This window comes from Salmo salar, chromosome ssa16 (genome assembly GCF_905237065.1).
Source record: "Salmo salar chromosome ssa16, Ssal_v3.1, whole genome shotgun sequence".
Classification (NCBI taxonomy): domain Eukaryota; kingdom Metazoa; phylum Chordata; class Actinopteri; order Salmoniformes; family Salmonidae; genus Salmo; species Salmo salar.
The window spans coordinates 27,605,233-27,630,534 of NC_059457.1; the positions used below are offsets into that span (position 1 = coordinate 27,605,233).

At 42.4% G+C, this 25,302-nt stretch overlaps 2 protein-coding genes across 3 annotated transcripts in view; one reads left to right on the forward strand and one right to left on the reverse strand.

Moving 5' to 3' along the window:
• Positions 1–375: 375 nt before the first annotated feature.
• LOC106573527 (electron transfer flavoprotein subunit alpha) lies at positions 376–16,870 on the forward strand. The gene is given in 14 exon segments (XM_045696795.1): positions 376–414; positions 4,847–4,991; positions 7,705–7,825; position 7,904; positions 8,287–8,331; positions 10,236–10,335; positions 11,251–11,361; positions 11,566–11,667; positions 12,014–12,082; positions 12,230–12,312; positions 15,255–15,320; positions 15,449–15,458; positions 15,461–15,525; positions 16,525–16,870. Coding segments are annotated over 14 exon segments (993 nt in total). The 3' UTR covers positions 16,561–16,870.
• A 2,263-nt stretch (positions 16,871–19,133) lies between these two features.
• Positions 19,134–25,302, reverse strand: part of LOC106573501 (transmembrane protein 266) — an 83,982-nt gene continuing 77,813 nt past the window's right edge. The window contains exons 9-11 of one of the 2 annotated variants that reach the window (XM_014148601.2): positions 24,860–25,052; positions 20,410–20,472; positions 19,134–20,306 (exon numbers count right to left, since the gene is read on the reverse strand). In XM_014148601.2, the coding sequence (XP_014004076.1) occupies positions 19,669–20,306; positions 20,410–20,472; positions 24,860–25,052 (894 nt within the window). In that variant the 3' untranslated portion in view covers positions 19,134–19,668. The remainder of the gene's footprint in view (positions 20,307–20,409; positions 20,473–24,859; positions 25,053–25,302) is intronic. The other variant, XM_014148603.2, reaches the window with a different exon arrangement.

Genomic DNA, 25,302 nt, shown 5'->3' on the forward strand with positions numbered 1-25,302 from the left:
TTATTTTTTACCCCGTTTCTCCCCAATTTTGTGGTATCCAACTGGTAGTTACAGTCTTGTCTCATCGCTGCAACTCCCGTACGGACACCTATTGGATAATCAATATCTGCCTTTCTTCACACTTTGAATCAGGTAGCATTTGTGTTAAAAAAAGGTGACCCATTTTTCCCGTGTCCAAGGGCATTGAAATATTTGATATTGATTTATACACTTTGTTCTGTTGGAATTTATAATTCCCAAATCAAAGCTTTTGGTTATTCTGCTTCCACCCAAAAACGGAAGTGATTGTAGTCCAACCAGACATTTGTGTCGCGAGAACATTCTACAGCTGTCAGAGTTCATTCAAGAGGTGAGCATCGAGGAGCAGAGTCAAAGATGCATAGAGCTATCAAGAAAACACATTTCAAACAGTTGGTAAGTAACGTTACACACAAATGATTATATCAGACTATCTAGCTAAGTAACTTGTTATTCATTCGCAATGTGGCAAATACAAAAAAAACACACATAGTACAAGCTGGTGTTGTAGGTGCCTGATAGACATATTTTGTATTTTTTATTTGACCATTATTTAACCAGGTAGGCTAGTTGAGAACAAGTTCTCATTTGCAACTGCGACCTGGCCAAGATAAAGGACAGCAATTCGACACATACAACAACACAGAGTTACACATGAAATAATCAAAACATACAGTCAATAATACAGTAGAACAAAAGAAAACAAAAAGTCTATATACAGTGAGTGCAAATGAGGTAAGTTAAGGCAGTAAATAGGCCATGGTGGCGAAGTAATTACAATAAAGCAATTAAACACTGGAATGGTAGATGTGCAGAAGATGAATGTACAAGTAGAGATACTGGGGTGCAAAGGAGCAAGATAAATAAATAAATACAGTATGGGGATGAGGTAGGTAGATAGATGGGCTGTTTACAGATGGGCTATGTACAGGTGCAGTGATCTGTGAGCTGCTCTGACAGCTGGTGCCTAAAGCTAGTGAGGGAGATATGAGTCTCCAGCTTCAGAGATTTTTGCAGTTCGTTCCAGTCATTGGCAGCAGAGAACTGGGAGGATAGACGACCAAAGGAGGAATTGGCTTTGGGGGTGACCAGTGAGATATACCTGCTGGAGCGCGTGCTACGAGTGGGTGCTGCTATGGTGACCAGTGAGCTGAGATAAGGCGGGGCTTTACCTAGCAGAGACTTGTAGATAACCTGTAGCCAGTGGGCCAACCACCGAGAGCGTATAGGTCGCAATGGTGGGTAGTGTATGGGGCTTTGGTGACAAAACGGATGGCACTGTGATAGACTGCATCCAGTTTGTTGTGTAGAGTGTTGGAGGCAATTTTAAAGATGACATCACCGAAGTCGAGGATCGGTAGGATGGTCAGTTTTACGAGGGTATGTTTGGCAGCATGAGTGAAGGATGATTTGTTGCGATATAGGAAGCCGATTCTAGATTTAATTTTGGATTGGAGATGCTTAATGTGAGTCTGGAAGGAGAGTTTACAGTCTAACCAGACACCCCGGTATTTGTAGTTGTCCACGTATTCTAAGTCAGAGCCATCCAGAGTAGTGGTGTTGGACGGGCGAGCAGGTGTGGGCAGTGATCGATTGAATAGCATGCATTTATTTTTACTTGCGTTTAAGAGCAGTTGGAGGCCACAGAAGGAGAGTTGTATGGCACTGAACCTCGTCTGGAGGTTAGTTAACACAGTGTCCAAAGAGGGGCCAGAAGTATACAGAATGGTGTCGTCTGCGTAGAGGTGGATCAGAGAATCACCAGCAGCAAGATCAACATCATTGATGTATACAGAGAAGAGAGTCGGCCCGAGAATTGAACCCTGTGGCACACCCATAGAGACTGCCAGAGGTCCGGACAACAGGCCCTCCGATTTGACACACTGAACTCTATCAGAGAAGTAGTTGGTAAATCAGGCGAGGCAATCATTTGAGAAACCAAGGCTGTCGAGTCTGCCAATAAGAATGTGGTGATTGACAGAGTCGATAGCCTTGGCCAGGTCGATGAATACGGCTGCACAGTAATGTCTCTTATCGATGGCGGTTATGATGTCGTTTAGGACCTTGAGCGTGGCTGAGGTGCACCCATGACCAGCTCTGAAACCAGATTGCATAGCGGAGAAGGTACGGTGGGATTCGAAATGGTCGTTAATCTGTTTGTTAACTTGGCTTTCGAAGACCTTAGAAAGACAGGGTAGGATAGATATAGGTCTATAGCAGTTTGGGTCTAGAGTGTCACCCCCTTTGAAGAGGGGGATGACCGGGGCAGCTTTCCAATCTTTGGGAATCTCAGACGATACGAAAGAGAGGTTGAATAGGCTAGTAATAGGGATTGCAACAATTTCGGCAGATCATTTTAGAAAGAGAGGGTCCAGATTGTCTAGCCCGGCTGATTTGTATGGGTCCAGATTTTGCAGCTCTTTCAGAACATCAGCTATCTGGATTTGGGTGAAGGAGAAATGGTGGGGGCTTTGGCGGGTTGCTGTGGAGGGTGCCGCGCAGTTGACCGGGGTAGGGGTAGCCAGGTGGAAAGCATGGCCAGCCGTAGAGAAATGCTTATTGAAATTCTCAATTATAGTGGATTTATCTGTGGTAACAGTGTTTCCTAGCCTCAGAGCAGTGGGCAGCTGGGAGGAGGTGCTCTTTTTCTCCATGGACTTTACAGTGTCCCAGAACTTTTTTGAGTTAGTACTATAGGATGCAAATTTCTGTTTGAAAAAGCTAGCCTTAGCTTTTCTAACTGCCTGTGTATATTTGTTCCTAACTTCCCTGAAAAGTTGCATATCGCGGGGGCTATTCGATGCTAATGCAGAACGCCACAGGATGTTTTTGTGCTGGTCAAGGGCAGACAGGTCTGGAGTGAACCAAGGCCTATATCTATTCCTAGTTCTAATTTTTTGGAGTGGGGCATGCTTATTTAAGATGGTGAGGAAGGCACTTTTAAAGAATAGCCAGGCATCATCTACTGAAGGGATGAGGTCAATTTCATTCCAGGATACCCCGGCCAGGTCGATTAGAAAGGCCTGCTTGCAGAAGTGTTTTAGGGAGCGTTTGACAGTGATGAGGGGGTGGTCGTTTGGTCGCAGACCCATTACGGATGCAGGCAATGAGGCAGTGATCGCTGAGATCTTGATTGAAAACAGCAGAGGTGTATTTGGAGGGCGAGTTGGTTAGGATGACATCTATGAGGGTGTTTACGAATTTGGGGTTGTACCTGGTAGGTTCATTGATAATTTGTGTGACATTGAGGGCATCAAGCTTAGATTGTAGGGTGGCCGTGGTGTTAAGCATGTCCCAGTTTAGGTCACCTAGTAGCACGAGCTCAGAAGATAGATGGGGGGCAATCAATTCACATATGGTATTGAGGGCACAGCCGGGGGCAGAGGGAGGTCTATAGCAAGCGGCAACAGTGAGAGACTTGTTTCTGGAAAGGTACATTTTTATTAGATTGCAACATCTTTGCAGTAGATTGCAACACCGCCCCTTTTGGCAGTTCTATGTTGAAGGTGGTCTATAGCAAGCAGCAACAGTAAGAGACTTGTTTATGGAAAAGTGAATTTTTAGAAGTAGAAGCTCAAAATATTTGGGTACAGACTTGGATGGTAATATAGAACTCTGCAGGCTATCTTTGCAGTAGATTGCAACACCGCCCCCTTTGGCAGTTCTATCTTGGCGGGAAATGTTATAGTTAGCGATGGAGATTTCAGGGTTTTTGGTGGTTTTCCTAAGCCAGGATTCAGACACTGCTAAGACATCTGTGCTGGCAGAGTGTGCTAAAGCAGTGAGTAAAACAAACTTAGGGAGTAGGCTTCTAATGTTAACACGCATGAAACCAATGCTTTTGCGGTTACAGAAGTCAACAAATGAGAGCACCTGGGGAGTGGGAGTGGAGCTAGGCACTGCAGGACGTGGATTAACCTCCACATCACCAGAGAAACAGAGGAGAAGTATGATAAGTGTACGGCTAAAGGCTATACGAACTGGCCGTCTAGCACGTTCGGAACAGAGAGTAAAAGGAGCAGCTTAGTTAACTTATCTGCCCTGTGCACGAAACCATAGAAAGGTTAACAGTACATTGATTTCCCTTGCTTTATTATTAATACATACGAAAAAATTACATTGCATATTTTTGAAAATCGGATCATATTTGATCTCACAGCCAGCTTCACAGACCTTAGCTAGCTGAAAATGTAGCTAACGTTAACTAGCTGTTACTGTAGCTAGCTAGATAGCTAGCTTATGCAACCTCATAAACAATGATGCAATGATTTTAAAGGCATTGAAGCACAATTTCAATGAAGACCATAATTTCATGTATAGCTACTATTTGCTCCCAATTTGCTACTGTATTGTGTTGTGACATTGGTTAGACTGCTGTGTGAATTACCTTTACTCTGGTAACGTTAATTCAAATTGTCTTTCAGACACAGGTTCAGATATATCTGGTCCTGTTTTAGGTTGGTGATAGGATTGATACTCCCTGTCAAAATGTTGTATAAGCCAGTGCATATCTTGGATGTTATGTCAGCTTGTTTACAGAAGGATTTGGCCCAGATCCTTCCTCCCCTTCGGTGTTACTTAGCTCACATTTTCTGCTATAGCTGACCTCCAAAAAAATACCCATTATATGTTGTTTTCCCCCAAAAGGTACACCTGAACAGAATCTGTAGTATCCTGTTTGATTCAATGCCTTGCTGTTCATAGGACTACACAAAATGCTGCTGAATTGTACATATCGTAATGGTAGCTTTCACGTTTGATAGGCATGAGAGCAGTTATGTTTACGTTTATGTTATGCCATTTACTGAAAAATACATTTCCTCTGTAGTCTGGTCTCCTCCAGAGGTTTCAAAGCAACTTGGTGGTGGCAGAGCACAACAATGACAAGCTGACCCCCATTACGCTGAGTGCTATTACTGCAGTCAAGAAACTAGGAGACGTGTCCTGTTTGGTTGCTGGAACAGACTGCAAAGGTAGGCTAAATCTTGGGTTTGATCAGATGGTGTCTAAAGAAAGTATTCACACTCCTTGACTTTTTTAACATTTTGTTGTTACAGCCTGAATTAAAAATGGGTTGAATTTATATTTTGTGTCACTAGCCTACACACAATACCCCATATTGTCAAAGTGGAATTATGTTTAAATTTTTTTTAACAAATTCATTAAAAATGAAAAGCTGAAATGTCTTGAGTCAATAAGTATTTAACCCATTTGTAATGGCAAGCCTAAGTAAGTTCTGGAGTAAAACTGCTTAACAAGTCACAATAAGTTACATGGACTCACTCTGTGTGCAATAATAGTGTTTAACATGCTTTTTGAGTGACTACCTCATCTCTGTACCCTAACCGTACAATTTATCTGTAAGGTCCCTCAGTCGAGCAGTGAATACACCCAGTCACTACAAAGTTACAGGCATCCTTCCTAACTCATGTGCCGGAGTGGAAGGAAACTACTCAGGGATTTCACCATGAGGCCAATGGTGACTTTAAAACAGTTAGAGTTTAATGGCTGTAATATGAGAACTGAGGATGGATCAACAACATTGTTGTTACTCCAATACTAACCTAATTGACAGTGGGAAAAGGAAGACAGAATACAAATATTCCAAAACATGCAGCCTGTTTGCAACAAGGCACTAAAGTAAAACTGCAAAAAAAGTAGCAAAGAAAATAACTTTATGTTCTGAACACAAAGTGTTATGTTTGGGGCAAACACAACACATCACTGAGTACCACTCTTCATATTTTCAAACATGGTGGTGGCTGCATCATGTTATGGGTATGCTTGTCATCAACAAGGACTAGGAAGTTTTTTTAGGCTAAAAATAAACGGAATAGAGTTAAGCACAGGTAATATCCTAGAGGAAAACCAGGTTCAGTGTGCATTCCAATAGACACTGGGAGACAAATTCACCTTTCAGCAGGAAAATAATCTAAAACACAAGGCCAAATATACACTGGAGTTGCTTACCAAGACGATATTGAATGTTCCTGAGAGGCCTAGTTACAGTTTTGACTTAAATGGGCTTGAAGATCTATGCCTTGGGTGTGAATACTTGCACTACATGACCAAAAGTATGTGGTCACCTGCTATTCTGACATCTCATTTCAAAATCATGGTCATTAATATGGAGTTGGTCCCCCCCCCCCTTTGCTGCTATAACAGCCTCCACTCTTCTGTGAGGGTTTTCCACTAGATTTTGGAAGATTGCTACGGGGACTTGCTTCCATTCAGTCACAATAGCATTAGTGAGGTCGGGCACAAATGTTGGGCTAATAGGAGTTCCAATTCTACCCAAAGGTGTTTGATGGAGTTGAGGTCAGGGCTCTGTGCAGGCCAAGTCAAGTTCTTCCCCACCGATCTCAAAAAAGCATTTCTGTAAGGACCTCGCTTTGTGCACAGGTGCATTGTCATGCTGAAACAGGTAAGGGCCTTCCCCAAAGTGTTGCCACAAAGTTGGAAGCACAGAATCGTCTAGAATGTCATTGTATGCTGTAGCATTAAGATTTCCCTTAACTGGAACTAAGGGGCCTAGCCCGAACAATGAAAAACAGCCCCAGACCATTATTCCTCCTCCACCAAACTTTACAGTTGGCGCTATGCATTCAGGTAATTAGCGTTCTTCTGCCATCCACCAAACCCAGATTTGTCTGTCGGACTACCAGATGGTGATGTGTGATTCATCACTCCAGAGAACGCTTTTCCACTGCTCCAGAGTCCAATGGTGGCGAGCTTTATACCACTCCAACCGATCCTTGGCATTGCGCATGGTGATCTTAGGCTTGTGTGTGGCTGCTCGGCCATGGAAAACCATTTCATGAAGCTCCCAATGAACATTTCTTGTGCTGACACTGCTTCCAGAGGCAGTTTGGAACTCTGTAGGAGTGTTGCAACCGAGAAGAGACGATTTTTACGCGCTTCAGCACTCGCCGGTCCCATTCTGTGAGCTTGTTTGGCTTACCACTACGCAGCTGAGCTGTTGTTGCTCATAGACGTTTCCACTTTACAATAACAGCACTGACAGTTGACTGGGGCAGCTCTAGCAGGACAGAAATTTGACTAACTGACTTGTTGGAAAGGTGGTATCCTATGACAGTGCTACGTTGAGTCACTGAGCTCTTCAGTAAGGCCTTTCTACTGCCAATGTTTGTCTATGGAGGTTGCATGGCTGTGTGCTCTATTTTTATACACCTGTCGGAAAACAGGTATGGCTGAAATAGCTGAATCAACTAATTTGAAGGGGTGTACACATACATACGTATGTAAATGAGATTTTACATTTATTGAAAATATAAAAACATGTGTCCACTTAGATAAAAGTGCTCAAGGTTGACCTATTTTGCATAATGAATGTTTTGGCATTCAGGTACAAAAAGTAACTTTCTGAGCACTTCCACAATGGGCAAATATTTATGGGAAAAGATAAACGGTTGAGATTTATATCTTTTAAAAGCTGACAAACAGGGTTTACCCATTAAATGTCTATTAGCTAAAAAAAAAAAAAAATCAGATTTGTCATTCACATACAGTAAGTTTTATATTTGAGTTTGTATTGTGCCTGCCATAGGTCGAGACACAACATGCGCTTAAATACAGGGCAGGTTTCATGTTTTTTCTGATCAATTTACTAAAATGGGAATAGATCGTTAAAGGTCTATTGGAAGTGAGTTGGAAGTTTTACTTCAGCATCTTACTTAAAAATCTGAGTAATAAAACAAATAAAATCGATTTGCGTGTGGTGTTAACAGCAACTTGCATGTCTTTCCACAGAGGAATTGACTCCACTTATACTGTCAACCCAGAAGCAGTTGTCACGTCCTGACCAGTATAAGGGGTTATTTGTTATTGCAGTTTGGTCAGGACGTGAAAGGGGGTGTTTGTTTAGAGTGTTTCGGGGTTTGTTGGGCTATGTTCATATTTAAGAGGGGTGTGTTTGTTTAGAGTGTTTCGGGGTTGTTGGGCTATGTTCTTTGTTAGTCTATTTCTATGTTAGTTCTAGTATATCTATTTCTATGTGGTGTTTGTTGGGTTGACCTTCAATTGGAAGCAGCTGCTCCTAGTTGCTTCTAATTGAAGGTCCTATTTAAGAGGGGTGTTTTTCTATGGGATTTGTGGGTAGTTGTTTCTTGTTTAGCTGTGTGCCTGACAAGACTGGTATCGGCGATGTGTTTGTATATGTGTGTTTTGGTTTTCCTTCTTTATGCCTATTAAAAAGAAGATGAGTATACACATTCCTGTTGCGTTTTGGTCTAATCCATATGACAGCAGTTCAACTTCACCCATATCTGTGCTGGAGCGTCTGCATTTGGGAAAGTAAGGTTATAAGACCCTTATATACAGTTGAAGTCGGAAGTTTACATACACTTAGGTTCAAGTCATTAAAACTCGTTTTTCAACCACTCCACAAATTTCTTGTTAACATACTATAGTTTTGGCAAGTCGTTTAGGACATGTACTTTGTGGATGACACAAGTAATTTTTTCAACAATTGTTTACAGACAGATTATTTCACTTATAATTCACTATATCACAATTCCAGTAGGTCAGAAGTTTACATACACTGAGTTGACTGTGCCTTTAATAAACAGCTTGGAAAATTCCAGAAAATTATGTCATGGCTTTAGAAGCAAGCTTCTGATAGGCTAGTTGACATCATTTGAGTCAATTGGAGGTGTACCTGTGGATGTATTTCAAGGCCTACCTTCAACCTCAGTGCCTCTTTGGTTGACATAATGGGAAAATCCAAAGAAATCAGCCAAGACCTCAGAAGAAAAATTGTAGACCTCTACAAGTCTGGTTCATCCTTGGGAGCAATTTCCAAACGCCTGAAGGTACCACGTTCATCTGTACAAACAATAGTATGCAAGTATAAACACCATGGGACCACGCAGCCGTCATACCGCTCAGGAAGGAGATGCGTTCTGTCTCCTAGAGATGAATGTACTTTGGTGCGAAAAGTGCAAATAAATCCCAGAACAACAGCAAAGGACCTAGTGAAGATGCTGGAGGAAATGGGTACAAAAGTATCTATATCCACAGTAAAACGAGGCCTATATCGACATAACCTGAAAGGCCGCTCAGCAAGGAAGAAGCCACTGCTCCGAAACCGCAATAAAAAAGCCAGTCCATGGTTTGCAACTGCACATGGGGACAAAGATCATACTTTTTGGACAAATGTCCTCTGGTCTCATGAAACAAAAATAGAACTGTTTGGCCATAATGACCATCGTTATGTTTGGAGGAAAAAACGGGAGGCTTGCAAGCCGAAGAACACCATCCTAACCTTGAAGCACGGGGTTGGCAGCATCATGTTGTGGGGGGTGCTTTGCTGCAGGAGGGACTGATGCACTTCACAAAATAGATGGCATCATGAGGTGGGAAAATTATGTGGATATATTGAAGCAACATCTCAAGACATCAGTCAGGAAGTTAAAGCTTGGTCACATGGGTCTTCCAAATGGACAATGACCCCAAGCATACTTCCAAAGTTTTGGAAAAATGGCTTAAGGACAACAAAGTCAAGGTATTGGAGTGGCCATCACAAAGCCCTGACCTCAATCTTATAGAACATTTGTGAGCCGAACTGAAAAAGCATGTGCGTGCAAGGAGGCCTACAAACCTGACTCAGTTACACCAGCTCTGTCAGGAAGAATGGGCCAAAATTCACCCAACTTATTGTGGGGAGCTTGTGGAAGGCTACCCAAAACGTTTGACCCGAGTTAAACAATTTAAAGGCAATGCTACCAAATACTAATTGAGTGTATGTAAACGTCTGACCCACTGGGAATGTGATGAAGGAAATAAACACTGAAGTTAATCATTCTCTCTACTATTATTCAGACATTTTCACATTCTTAAAATAAAGTGGGGATCCTAACTGACCTAAGACAGGAATTTTTACTCAGATTAAATGTCAGGAATTGTGAAAAACTGAGTTGAAATGTATTTGGCTAAGGTGTATGTAAACTTCCGACTTCAACTGAACATACCTTCAGGTCATTTGTCACTTCTTAGCAAAGCGATCTGCCTGCAGATGATTTGATGTATTTCGTAGGATGTATTTGGTTTCATAATCCTTGTGTAAAAAACATAGCTGTTATGAGTATGCTGTATTTTCATTCATGCCATGGTTTCTGGAACTTATTTGTAGAGCATCTTTGGCTGATCGTTACAGATTGCCTTATATCCCTGCTTATTTACCAATCTGTCTTTTCTAGAATCTGCTCCCTAGAGTGGCTGCCAAGTTGGATGTTGCTCCTATTTCAGACGTTATTGAGATCAAATACCCTGACACCTTTGACAGAACCATCTATGCCGGTAAGTAGCTTTTTGTGAATGTGTTATGAGAAGATACATTTGAACTAAAGCATATTGCTATTGTTTTTACCCCAAACCAACCTAAAGTGCCTTGCAAAAGTATTCATCCCCCTTGGTGTTTTTCCAATATCTTTGTATTACAACCTGCAATTTAAATGTATTTTTATGTATTTTTTGTGTATTTTTATTTTGAATAGTTATGCACGCTCAAATTTGTATTTATTTTTTGGTTATTTCTTGTTTGTTTCACAATAAAAAATATCTTGCATCTTCAAAGTGGTAGGCATGTTATGTAAATAAAATGATACAAACCCCCCAAAAATTTATTAATTCCAGGTTGTAAGGCAACACAATAGGAAAAATGCCAAGGGGGTGAATACTTTCGCAAGCCACTGTATACTACTAAGATATCCTTCAGAATTCTTGAGCACATTTTAATTCACCAATGCACTTTAGAGTGCTTTAGAAATTTTTTGAGACTCAATATGGATTTTGTTTGATATTATCATTGGAAATCAATTGAATTTGTTACTGCATTTGGGACTGCTCTTATGAATTTGACCAGTAACTCTCCATGTACTGTACCATGGGGAACTGGTTTGCTTTTAGATATAGAGCCAATTCAGTCTTTTGGCAATACCAGCAATGACTAGATCCCAAAAGCCTAATTTCTCAATTGCACTTATGGGCTTTGAATGAATCAAAATGACATTATCCACTTAAACCGTTGCTGTTTAATTGTCATGTCCAAATAGGTCATATTGAAAACTCATGGTGAACCTTGAGCCCAGAAGATGTTTCCCAAATTAGATTCTGTGAAATTAATTCTCTACTTTTATTTCCCATTTGTCATCAGAAGAGTTGCATGAGGTTTAGAGTTAGATAACAAAACATCACTGTTTGTCTCATTCACAGGAAATGCTCTCAGCACTGTCAAGTGTAATGACAATGTCAAGGTTTTCACTGTCAGAGGGACATCCTTTGAGCCCACTGAGGTGGAGGGAGGCAGTGCTACATCAGAGGAAGGTAGCTATAGTACTAACCATGCACTGATAAACACATGAAAAGCATACATACAAAAGCCATTGTTCTTGTTTATCATTCTAAAATAATTATTTAATTTCCTTACTGGATAACTTATTTTGTCAGGGTATAGTTAAAAGCAAGAACTTGAGATACAGTTTTATTTAATATGATCCTCTGACGATCCCCATGAGTTGTTTATTTCAGTTGCTACGTCTAATTCCGCTGGGATGTCTGATTGGCTGGAAGCAACCTTGACCAAGACTGACCGTCCAGAGCTGACCAGTGCTAAGGTTGTGGTGTCTGGAGGTAGAAGTCACCTTCAGCTCATCATACCATTTGCCTTATGTAACCGATGTGAAATGGCTGGTTAGTTAGCGGTGGTGCGCGCTAATAGTGTTTCAATCAGTGACGTCACTCGCTCTGAGACTTGAAGTAGGGTTTCCCCTTGCGTTGCAAGGGCCGCGGCTTTTGTGGCGCGATGGGTAACGATGCTTCGTGGGGTGTCAGTTGTTGATGTGTGCAAGGGTCCCTGGTTCGAGCCCGGGTTGGGGCGAAGAGAGGGACGGAACCTACACTGTTACACTTACACATCAGTTTATTTGTCATGTTCATGAAAACGTTTAAATAAATCATTATTGTCTTGTCCTTTTAGGAAGGGGACTGAAGAATGGAGAGAACTTCAAGCTGCTCTATGACCTTGCTGACAAAATGAATGCTGCAGGTAAGTGGGTAATTTAGAATGAGTCTTTCAATGACAACAAATGTTACTTTCTATATTTAAATAACTGATAAATTATTGGTGAAAAAATTGGATTGCATTTTTTTGTCCATTAGCAGTAAAGTAGGTTTGAATTGATTTCCCCCACAGTTGGTGCTTCCAGAGCTGCTGTGGATGCTGGATATGTCCCCAATGACATGCAGGTTGGACACACTGGCAAGATCGTGGCCCCCGTAAGTGACAAACTCTGGAACATTTTACACTCATCCTATTCTTTGATAGGCAATGTTGTGCTCAATGGTGTCATCTGTAATAATATTGCACAATTTTTCAAGATACCGGTAAACCTTTTGTGGGTCTAAACTTACAATTTTTTTCTGAAAATGCGAATATATGTTTTCTGAGGAGTTACCCACCCACTATCTATTATTGTGCAAGTTACCCGCAGCTTGACAAAGACCTGTTAGACAATTCCTGGAATTCAGTGTTCTAAAGATGGGAATTTAACCTTTTTAAAAGGGCAAAGGGATCCATTATCCGGTTCAACTGGGATATCCTAGCTGTGGTTATCCACACATTAGACCCCACGAAATGTAGTTAATGGCACATATAGGCTCCTAAATGATTTAGCTGATCCATTAAAGAGCAGTGCACAGTGCAGTGGATGTCTGCTCAGACCCCCAGATCAGGTCATTCTTCCCAAATTGTATTTTGCTAATGTTTTGACAAGATTGTCATGTAGGCTTAATGTATTAAATACAATTTGAATTGCAGTTTTTTTTTATCCTGTTCATATTTGTCCGTCAGTTGTTCATTGTCTTCATGCACACCACTCAAAGGATTCACATAAATATTAGAAGGTAATTTCTTATCGCTACCTTCAGGCATTGTTAGGACAGAACCATGCATGTCTTATCAGTGTTACGGTCTGTCTGCCGCCTTTTTAAAATTTTTATAAATGTCCCCTTGAATTATTCCCTATGAGTGACATAGCCCAAAGCTGTGTTCCTTTTTGTTTTGTGAGGTAACAAGCAATTTATATTTGACATATACAACAGTTGTATTACTTATTAGATTGAACCCCTTTTGACAATAGTGTGTGTATATATTTATTTATTTATTTGCAGGCTTAAAATAGTGGTTATGTCCAGTATTGAACTGCTCCAGTTATATACTGAACAAAAATATAAACGCAACATGTAAAGTGTTGGTGCCATTTTTTAATGAGCTGAAATAAAATGTCTCTCAAATTTTGTGCACAAATTTGTTTACATCCCTGTTAGTGAGCATTTATCGTTTGCCAAGGTAATCCATCCACCTGACAGGTGTGGCATATCAAGAAGCTGATTAAACAGCATGATCATTACACAGGTGCTCCTTGTGCCAGGGACAAGAGGCCACTCTAAAATGTGCAGTTTTGTCACACCACACAATGCCATAGATGTCTCAAGTTTTGAGGGATCGTGCAATTGGAATGCTGACTGCAGGAATGTGAACCAAGCTGCCTCCAACATTGTTTTTGAAAATTTGCCAGTACGTCCAACCGGCCTCACAACTGCAGATCACGTGTAAACATGCAGCCCAGGACCTCCACATCCGGATTCATCTGCAGGATCATCTGAGACCAGCCACCTGGACAGTTGATGAAATTGAGGACTATTTCGGTTTGTAGTAAAGCCCTTTGTGGGGAGAAACCCATTCTGATTGGCAGGTCCTGGCTTCCCATTGGGTGGGCCCCTCCAAGGCCCACCCATGGCTGCGCCCCTGCCCATTCATGTGAAATCCATAGATTAGGGCCTAATGAATGTATTTAAATTGACTGATTTTCTTTTATGAACTGTAACTCAGTGAAATGATTTTGTTTATTTTTGTTCAGTATAATTTTGCTGAAATTTTTACATTTGAAAGAATCTCCCGGCACGGAATTAGTTGACATTCACTCTTTCTGTCAGCATGTATGTCACAGTTAAGCTTTTGCAATTATGTAACCTAAGCTGTGGGGTGTCATCCCGTAGTAACGTTTCAGGGGAGTACCACATTTGGGGAACAGCTTGGCAACGGAGCAGCCAGGTTGTCATGTTGGAGTACATTTCTTTTTTTTTAATCTTTTTTTTTATCGGTTAACAATAGCATCACCACACTTGAATGACTAGCTAGCGATGCAATCATGCTGCATGTAGGGAGTTGTTTTGACACCTGAGGGAAAGCTAGCAACACAACAGCAGGTGTGCCTGCCTGGTCTTCTTATTGAAAACCGCAAAGCTGCTAAAAGAGCTCAAAGAGAAGAACTCTGAGAAGACTCTCCGAATAGGCTAGACATGTATGTACTCTGATATTTCCATACAGTGATATTTAAGAACTAAAGCATACATCTTTTGCTGTCGTTTTCCCTCTGCTACAGTAGGACCGTGCTCTTGCTGGACAGGACAGTACCTCTCATTGTGAAATATTGGTCCTCACTTTTAGTCTTTAGTACACTTGTGTTCATAAATTTATGCTCTGCTCCTCCGAGACTACTCCAATAACATTAAATAGCACTGAAATATTAATATGGCAGTGCATTACGCTGAAAGCCTCTGTTTTTCCCAGAGGTGGAGGGTCATACACTCTGCTTCACCACCCCCAGCATTCTCTCTGAGATTACATGGTCAGGGTCAGCACTAGAACAGCTCCATCCTCTAATATGGAAACCCAGGGCTGCGTTGTGTAAGGAAAAACATAATGCAAAGTTCAATTAAACAAATGGTGTTGTTCTGAACGACCAATTTAAAAACTGGTTGTAGGTTAAAGGCACAGCTACCCTTTAAATACGTCACTCATTGCTTCAAGCCATACCGACCAAACTTACCTCAGTCTGTTCAAGAATGTTTTGGAGAAACGTGCTCAGTACAAGCCGTTACATAACGTAGCAAACGTTCAATGGAACTGAACTCACCCCAGGACTGCCCTGCAATCAGCTGCATCAGTACTAGGGTGCCAATGAGGGCCTTAGTGGTATCATGGTCAGCTCTTGATTACTTTTTCAGAAGATAGATGGAAAATACATTTCCTTAGTAAATATTGTCTTACCTGTGTTCAGCAGCCTGAAACAACTGACACTACATAGATGTGTACATGCACCAAGCTCTTGTGTTATTATATTGATAAAGCTTGTTTGTCCTCGTTCTCTCTGCAGGAGTTGTACATCGCTGTTGCTATCTCTGGAGCTATTCAACATCTGGCTGGGATGAAGGACAGCAAGGTACAGTACAGTTACCATTCGTGCTTGATTTTTTTTCTGTCCTATTCCCCAGAATCTTCTGTTAGGTATACACAAGTATAAGAAAAAAGAGCATGTTGCGATATTTTGAACTACGTTTTATTCTGCAGACTATTGTTGCCATAAGGACCCAGAGGCTCCCATCTTCCAGGTGGCTGACTATGGTCTGGTGGCTGATCTCTTTAAGGTGAGATAGCAGGCTGATTACCAAACACCCTTGCCATGACTGAAACAAACCCAACACTGCACCAGCCTCCTGCACAGTGCTGAATACCTGATTAGCAAGAGAGGCATTTCAATAACCAAGACATGACAAAAGTGACAGTCAGAAAATTCTATTCACCATTTCCCTGATACATTTTGCAAGACGCATTATTATCCCTCCTAATGGAAATGTGCATCTGTTGAATTATTGAGGTGTTGAATTAATCAGGTGAATTGTGGCCAGAGCCTGCTGCTCTGTTAAGATGCAACAACAGCTCTCCTTCAAACCATAAAAAGAAATCGATAGTTAACTTAAGTGGCTGGGTGGAAGTTCTCAGGTTTTATTTTCTCTTCCCTAGTGTCAGTACTTTACATGCTTAGCTGCCCTCTACTGTCTGGCTGGCACATATGGCCAGTGTGCCAGAGGGTTGACAAACTCTTGGACAAGAGGGCCTTTGCTTTCGGTGAAAGAGAAGGAGCTTTTATTTTCGTGTGTATGTGTCCTGTTGTTCATCTTTTATTTACTGTGGGGGTGTGTGAGAGGCCCAGGTGTTCTGGGTAAACTCTGTAAAAGTGACTGGCAATAGTAGCTCGTGGCAGCAGAGTTGTGACCTGCTGGTTATCATCTTACATGTGATCACTCCTCGGATAACCGATTAAAATGTATGGGCTTTCTCCTCTTCCTTCAATTGAAAACTGATCTCCGGGACACACTCGACTCGGGTGCTACTGATATAGTTTCAGGTACCCCGCTCATGCCCCTCATACCCAGTTACTCTCAGATTTTAATTGGTTTATCAATTAATTGATCTTAAATGGTGTCACCCCAAAACCATGAGACTAAACACTGACAGTTATAGCAAAGCTCAACCCTCCATTTCCATGTCGCAAGCTTACACCATGTCCATTGTGTCAACCTGGCTAGATTTGCCTGGTTAGGGAGGTGTAACCGTCTTAAACTCCTCTGTTTTTCTTTCACTAGGCTGTGCCTGAGATGACTGCAGCATTGAACAAGTAAGCCAGCGTTCAGCTAAGCAGCCATCCCACCACTCTTACCTGGGTACTAAGACTGTAACCACAGTTACAACTCTCCTACAACCTCTGCCTTAAATGGTTTCTGGAGCTACTATTTTGGGGACACTAATAATGTTATCATCATTCTCCCTAAATGGCAACAGAATAACACTCTCAGTTTACAAACTGTCTGTTTTTATGTACGTAGGTATGAAAATGCCACAAATAATGTTTTGCTTACCTGGCGTAGGTGATATTTGTATCCCTATTAATGCACATTTTGTATTTAACGTAGCGTCGCAAAGGTAATCTTCGGGAAGTCTAAACCTGCCTCCTCACTTATTAACTTTTTTTTTATACCAAAAGCTCTTGGTATAATGATGAAACTGACTGTAAATGACTGTTATTTTACCATGTTTGCCTTTTAATTGCTTTTACTCTGCAATGAATTCCCTTCATGATCAATTTACAAAATGCCTGTTGACATTAAAGTGCACAGGGTTAGTTTGCTATATCGAAGGTTTATGCTATAATACGTTTTCTTCTGATAACACTTTGCACAACTTCAATTACAAAACCCTCCAGATTTGGTAGCTGAAACGTCCCTCAATTGTTCTGGTGTCTGGCTTATGATTTCACTGAGCTTTTTTTCTCATAATTTGAATACAAACATTAGCATTGATAATGTGGAAAGATTAAGGTAAGAAATAAGCTAGGAACACAACTCAACACATTTGAACAGATGAAATGTACACAGCAGCAGTCCGAACAGAGAGGACTGTACTTAATGTTGGGGTCTGGAGACATCAGGCTGACTTTTGAACTCTGTTTGTTAAATGTCTAAGGGTGATCAGTCTAGCGTCTCCAGTCCCTAATCAAGTATTTTAGACAAACCACCCAGATCCATACCCACCCAGCCCCATCCCTAAATGATATCAAATGTACAGTGCTTTCAAAAAGTATTCATACCACTTGACTTATTCCACATTGTGTTACAGCCTGAATTTAAAGTGTATTAAATATTCTTTTTTTTCTCACCCATCTACACACATGGCCAGAAACAAAGAACCTCTGAAACTTGTCAGTCTAACCTGGTTAGAGCCAGTTTGCGCTGTTCTGTGAAGGGAGGAGTACACAGCGTTGTACGAGATCTTCAGTTTCTTGGCAATTTCTCGCTTGGAATAGCCTTAATTTCTCAGAACAAGAATAGACTGATGAGTTTCAGAAGAAAGGTCTTTGTTTCTGGCCATTTTGAGCCTGTAATCGAACCCACAAATGCTGATGCTCCGGATTCTCAACTAGTCTAAAGAAGGCCAGTTTTATTGATTCTTTAATCAGAACAACAGTTTTCAGTTGTGCTAACATAATTGCAAAAGGGTTTTCTAATGATCAATTAGCCTTTTTAAAAGGATAAACTTGGATTAGCTAACACAACGTGCCATTGGAACACAGGAGTGATGGTTGCTGATAATAGGCCTCTGTACGCCTATGTAGATATTCCATAAAAAATCTGTCGTTTCTAGCTACAACAGTCATTTAGAACAATAACAATGTCTACACTGTATTTCTGATCAATTTGATGTTATTTTAATGGACCAAAAAATAGTTTTTCTTTCCAAAACAAGGACATTTCTAAATAACCCCAAACTTTTGATCGGTAGTCTAAGTATTCACACCCCTGAGTCAATACATGTTAGAATCACCTTTGGCAGCGATTACAGCTGGATTGTACAATATTTGCACAATCTTTTAAAATTATTCAAGCTCTGTCAAGTTGGTTGTTGATTATTGCTAGACAACTCCAGTGTATATTTGGCCTTGTGTTTTAGGTTGTTGTACTGCTGAAAAGGGAATTTGTCTCCCAGTGTCTGATTGGAAAGCAGACTGAACCAGGTTTTCCTCTAGGATTTTGCCTGTGCTTAGCTCTTTTCTGTTGCTTTTAATCCTAAACTCCCTCGTCCTTGCCGATGACAGCATACCCATAACATGATGCAGCCACCACCATGCTTGAAAATATGAATGGTGGTTCTCAGTGATGATGATGATATATTTGGCCCAAACATAATGCTTTGTGTTCAGAACATGAAGTTAATTTCTTTGCCACATTTCTTGCAGTTTTACTTTAGTGCCTTAACAGAATGTTTGTTTTAGAGTATGTTTTAGAGTATTCTTTTAACTCTGTCATTTAGATTACTATTGTGGAGTAACTACAATGTTGTTGATCCATCCTCAGTTTTCTCCTATCACAGCCATTAAACTCTGTTTTAAAGTCAACATTGGCATAATTTATAACTTCACCATGCTCAAAGGGATATTCAATGTCTGCTTATTTTTTATTTTTACCAATCTACCAATAAGTGCCCTTCTTTGCGAGGCATTGAAAAACCTCCCTGGTCTTTGTGGTTGAATCTGTTTGAAATTTACTGCACAACTGCGGGACCTTACAATTATCTGTATGTGTGGGGTACAGAGATGAGGTAGTCATTAAAAAATCTGGTTAAACACCTATAGTTGCACACAGAGTGAGTCCATGCAACTTATTAAGCAAATTTTTACTCCTGAATTTATTTCAGCTTGTCATAACAAAGAGGTTGAAAACTTATTGACTCAAGAAATGTTAGCTTTTCATTTGTCATTCATTTGTAAAAATGTCTAAAAACAGAATTCCACTTTGACATTATGGGATATTGTGTGTAGGCCAATGACGCAACAAAATGTGGAAAAAGTCAAGAGGTGTAAATACTTTCTGAAGGCACTGTAAAAGCATCAGAGCCAGTCCCATTTCTGCAAAGCCCTGCTGTCTCCTAGCTGGGGCTAATGCTCCATTGCTGGTTTCTTTTTGTGACTTGTTCATATACTCATTTATTGTGTCAATTCCTGATAATGTTCATTGCGTGTTCACTAAACTGCCTTATTGTCCTCCATGGAAGATGTGCGCTGCTGGCGGAGCCGCCATTCACAGTTCCAGGGTGCTTTTGGCGATGAGGAGGATGGCTGTATGCCAGTGGAGGAGGCCTCTGAGTGCATGTCTTTAGTGTTAGTGAGTTCCAGGAGGGTCTTTGAGGAGTGAGTCAGTGCTGTCTGAGAGTTACAGTACCCCTGTAGCCCTTTCCTATGTCTCAGGCAGACGGTTGACGGGGGCATCTGCCTGAGACAGCCTGTACTTCTCCTCCATGAAGGGCTCGCTGGCCTGCAGGTGGATGAGTGGCTTCGTGTGGAAGCCTCCTCGGCTCTCCTGGTTCCTCTTGTTGTAGATGTTGAGCCTGTGCTCCAGCTCAGGGCTGGTCTTGGTGGAGCCAGCAGGGCTGGGCAGTTTGAGGTTGACAGGGTCCAGGCCCTTCTGGCCCAGACAAGAGTCCTCAGACAGCGAGGAGAGCAACTCCTGCACCACGGCGCTGGGGTGTCCTCTGGGGCCAGGCTGTGTGCCCAGGGCCAGGGGGCTGCAGTAGGGTGGTGGGTAACAGCGCTGGCCACTGTAGGAGTCTGTGGAGGTGGAAGCCTCGCGGACGGTGGAGCTGCAGTCGGTGGTGGAGCCAAGGGTGTGGCTGCTGATGCTGTGCTGGCGGGCGCTGAAGCTGGAGTGGGACATGGTGGCGTTGGAGGCCTCGCTCACAGAGCCGCCTGTCTGCTGCAGGCGGCTGGACACTGCATCTGCACTCACCAGAGACGAGGGCTGCTGGCTGGGGTTGTTGGGAAGATGGATGTCTATGGCTGCGGTGATGACACGAGCTGGATCTGGGATTCCAATATCTACAAGAAAACATTTTGGACTCATCACAATACTGCTGACTCACTGTGAAATAAAGGACAGAAACAAATGTGTCAGAGTGGGAAGTATTGTATTTATTCTTACCACTGCTTGCCTCACTGTAGTACTGGCTGATGTAGTTGTTCATGTCGTCTTGAACAACATGATCTGAAAGAAATAAGAAACGAAATACATGTGCACTCTTTCTCTAAAACAATACAATTTGTTGGATGTTTGGTACCCTTATCTATTCCTGTGTTTGTTGTGTAAAGGTTTCCCAGCATGCATCAGTCAGATATTTCTGACCAGAATGATGAACTGTAATGGCACCAACCACCAAACATAAAAGCATGCTGCTGTAGTTCAGTGATGAGCTGCAGATTTTTTGTGTCCTACCCATTCTAGGTGATAGCAGTGGTTTTGAATGATTTAGACACCATACATAGAATGCGGTCAGACTATGGTAGAATTAAGCAATAAGGCCCGAGAAGGTGCAGTATATATCTAACATACCGCGGCTAAGGGCTGTTCTTATGTACGACTCAACGCGGAGTGTGTGGGTAGCCGTGGTATATTGGCCATATAGCACAACCCCCCTGAGGTGCCTTATTGCTATTATACACTGGTTGCCAACATAATTAGAACAGTAAACAAGTAATTTTGCATCATACCCGTGGTATATTGTCTGTTATAAACTGGGTGGTTTGAGCCCGGAATGCTGATTGGCTGACAGCTGTCGTATATGAGACCTTATACCACGGGTATGACAAAACATTTACATTTTTACTGCTCTAATTACGTTGGTAACCAGTTTATAAAAGCAATAAGCCACCTCGGGGGTTTGTGATTTAAGGCCAATATACCACGGCTAAGGTCTGAGTCCAGGCACTCCAAGTAGCGTCGTGCTTAAGAACAGCCCTTAGCCATGGTATATTGGCCATATACCACACCCCCTCGTGCCTTATTGCTTAAATATACCATGGCTTTCAGCCAATAAGCATCCAGGACCCAAACTACCTGGTTTATAATGCTCATTATACCTGAATTACCAGAGAAGAAGTGAGCAGTGGTAAGGTGGTGGGTAGCAGGGCCTGTGGCTGGCTTGCCTGAACTGTCACAGTTTACCTCCCTCTAAGTGCCATCCCTGTTCCCTCCAGATAGTTAGATGGGTTATATTTGCGTCTTCTTCAAATATTTATTTTAAGACTGTCCCAAGAGGAAAGGCGATGCTTGGCCTAAAATGCAGCGGCAGAGACAATCACTCTGCGATTAATAACACATGAGCACTTAAAATACTGTAGTCTGACACACCTCTCTGTGATATATAGCAGAGAGAGAAGCATGGTGATTTAGATCTTTACTTAAGGAATGGGCTCTGTGTTTTGAGCTCTGAGAATACAGTACTGACAGTGCTTTGTTCCTCTACCTCCTGTAACTTATGATCTGTCACCCTTTGAAAGGTGTATGGCTCCTTGGAGTGTTTTAAAGAAGTATGTTTTGACAATAGTTCAGTACCCCCATGCCAGCATGCCAGTCACCCTGCCCTCTGTCTCCTGATACATGGAAATCAAACAGTAGGTTTACAGTATCAGTTAGATGTTCTCCTCATTATCTCAAAGTCTAAGGCCGGGATTCAATCCGATCGTGGGTTATAGGCATTTCGGCTTTTAAAGGCAATGTTCCCACATTCGTGGAGTTTCCATTCACGCTGCATATGTAAATCGGAATTTCCTTTAAAAGAAACAATGCCTTTAGCCTGCGATCGGATTGAATTCCAGATTAAGTTCGATGCCATAGTCTTCATACAAAAGTGGCTCATCATATTAAACCGATCTCTTGGTGTATTGTTTACAGGTATATTTACACAGAGGATATTGTTCAAACAGCACTACTCATTTAAACAGCACCCCAATAGCACTTACGTCTCAGACTCAGAGGTCCCACACTGCTAGGCCTCTATCAGCCTGTTGTTCTAGCGGAATTTCCAAGTCTTTTACTTGTAGTCTTTTCCTGTGCTAGCAAAACAGTCCTGTTTTGCTAGCACAGACTGGAATATGTTCTGGGATTCTTCCGACAGCATTGAGGATTACACCACATCAGTCACTGGCTTCATTAATAAGTGCATCGATGACATTGTCCCCACAGTGACTGTATGTACATACCCCAACCAGAAGCCATGGATTACAGGCAACATCCGCACTGATCTAAAGGCTAGAGCTGCCGCTTTCAAGGAGCGGGACTCTAACCCGGAAGCTTATAAGAAATCCCGCTATGCCCTCCGACGAACCATCAAACAGGCAAAGCGTCAATACAGAACTAAGATAGAATCGTACTACAATGGCTCCGACGCTCGTCGGATGTGGCAGGGCTTGCAAACTTGCTGGCTTCGAGGCAAGTAACACTGAAACATGCATGAGAGCATCAGCTGTTCCGGACGACTGTGTGATCACACTCTCCATAGCCGATGTGAGTAAGACCTTTAAACAGGTCAACAATCACAAGGCCGCAGGGCCAGATGGATTACCAGCATGTGTACTCCGAGCATGCACTGACCAACTGGCAAGTGTCTTCACTGACATTTTAAACCTCTCCCTGTCTGAGTCTGTAATACCAACATGTTTCAAGCAGACCACCATAGTTCCTGTGCTCAAGAACACTAAGGTAACCTGCCTAAATGACTACCGACCCATAGCACTCACATCTGTAACCATGAAGTGCTTTGAAAGGCTAGTCATGGCCCACATCAACACCATTTTCCCAGAAACCCTAGACCCACTCCAATTTGCATACCGCCCCAACAGATACACAGATGATGCAATCTCTATTTGCACTCCACGCTGCCCTTTACCACCTGGACAAAAGGAACACCTATGTGAGAATGCTATTCATTGGCAACAGCTTAGCATTCAACACCATAGTGCCCTCAAATCTCATCACTAAGCTAAGGATCCTGGGACTAAACACCTCCCTCTGCAACTGGATCCTGGACTTCCTGACGGGCCGCCCCCAGGTGGTAACGGTAGGTCACAACACATCCACCACGCTGATCCTCAACACAGGGGCCCCTCAGGGGTGCATGCTCCGTACCCTCCTGTACTCCCTGTTCACTCATGATTGCATGGCCAGGCATGAGTCCAACACCATCATTAAGTTTGCTGATGACACAACAGTGGTAGGCCTGATCACCGACAATGATGAGACAGCCTATAGGGAGGAGGTCAGAGACCTGGCTGTGTAGTGCCAGGACAACAACCTCTCCGTCATCAAGTCAGGAAATTATTGTGGACAACAGGAAAGGAGGACAGAGCACGCCCCCATTCTCATCGACTGGGCTGTTGTGGAGATGAGAGCTTCAAGTTCCTTGGTGTCCACATCACCAACAAACTATCATAGTCCAAGTACACCAAGACAGTCTTGAAGAGGGCACGACAACACCTATTCCCCCTCAGGAGACTGAAAAGATTTGGCATGGGTCCTCAGATCCTCAAAAAGTTCTACAGCTGCACCATCGAGAGCATCCTGACTGGTTGCATCACTGCCTGGTATGGCAACTGCTCGGCCTCCGACCGCAAGGCACTACAGAGGGTAATGCGTATGGCCCAGTACATCACTGGGGGCAAGCTTCCTGCCATCCAGGACCTCTATACCAGGCGATGTCAGAGGAAGGCCCTAAGAATCCAGCCACCCTAGTCATAGACTGTTCTCTCTGCTACCGCACGGAAAGTGGTACCGGAGCGCCAAGTCTAGGACCAAAAGGCTTCTCAACAGCTTCTACCCCCAAGCCATAAGACTCCCGAACAGCTAATCAAATGGCTACCCAGACTATTTGCATTGCCCCCCCCCTTTTACATTGCTGCTATTTTCTGTTTATTATCTATGCATAGTCACTTTAATAACTCTACCTACATGTACATAACATATTACCTCAATTACCTCGACTAACCGGTGCCCCCACACATTGGCTCTGTTCCGGTACCCCCTGTATATAGTCTCACTATTGTTATTTTACTGTCGCTCTTTAATTATTTGTTACTTTTATTTCTTATTTTTTACTTATCTATTTTTTACTTAACGCATATTTTTCTTAAAACTGCATTGTTAGTTAAGAGCTTGTAAGTGAGCATTTCACTGTAAAGGTCTACACTTGTTGTACTCGGCACATGTGACAAATAAAGTTTGATTTGATTTGTACAGTACTCTACAATTCTATCCTCCCTGGAATATGGTGAGGTTTGTTAGATGTTTATTTATTTCTTTGGTTTCAAGGTGAACTGAGCACATATTTTCAACCACTCTGTTAAACAACTACATGACCCAAAGCACAGAGCACTCTGTTCATTCAACCACTCTGCCTGGAAAATCTGATCTGACATGGCAAGAGCATCTATCTATTTCCCTGGCTTCAAGAGAGACCCTCTTTGGTTAGAAACCACAGCCAGCAGGCAATCCATAGAGAGAAAACAGTCTCATAGGATTCTATCTCAATGAGGCAATCTGCTGTGCTCTGAAGTAATACTACAGCAAGTGGTGTGGGTATAGGATCAGGGTGTGGTACCTCCAGGACCTGCTGCCTCCCTGGCTTTAGCCTGGCTGCGCTGCTCGGGGCCCCTAGGGGCTAGGCCGTCCACCTCCTGAAAGATACTGCACTGCTTGCCCCACACATGGTGAATCTGCATGGCAGCCTCTCGCTCTGCTACCAGGTCCAAATCCTGCTGAGCCAGATGGGCCCGCAGCTGCCTGATCTCAAACTGAGAGAGAGAGAGAGAGAGAGAGAGAGAGAGAGAGAGAGAGAGAGAGAGAGAGAGATGCATACAGTACATGTGTTATCCTTACACAGAAACACCTGAATAAACTTTAAGAGCTCTGGCTCTCATATCCATCCACCATGCTAAAGGCCACCCACTGTACTTAATCAACTAGCTACACACCTGGTCTCTTACTTAACTGTGTTGGCTTTATTGACAAACCCTGGGTTGTGTCACACTGATCTTTGAACAC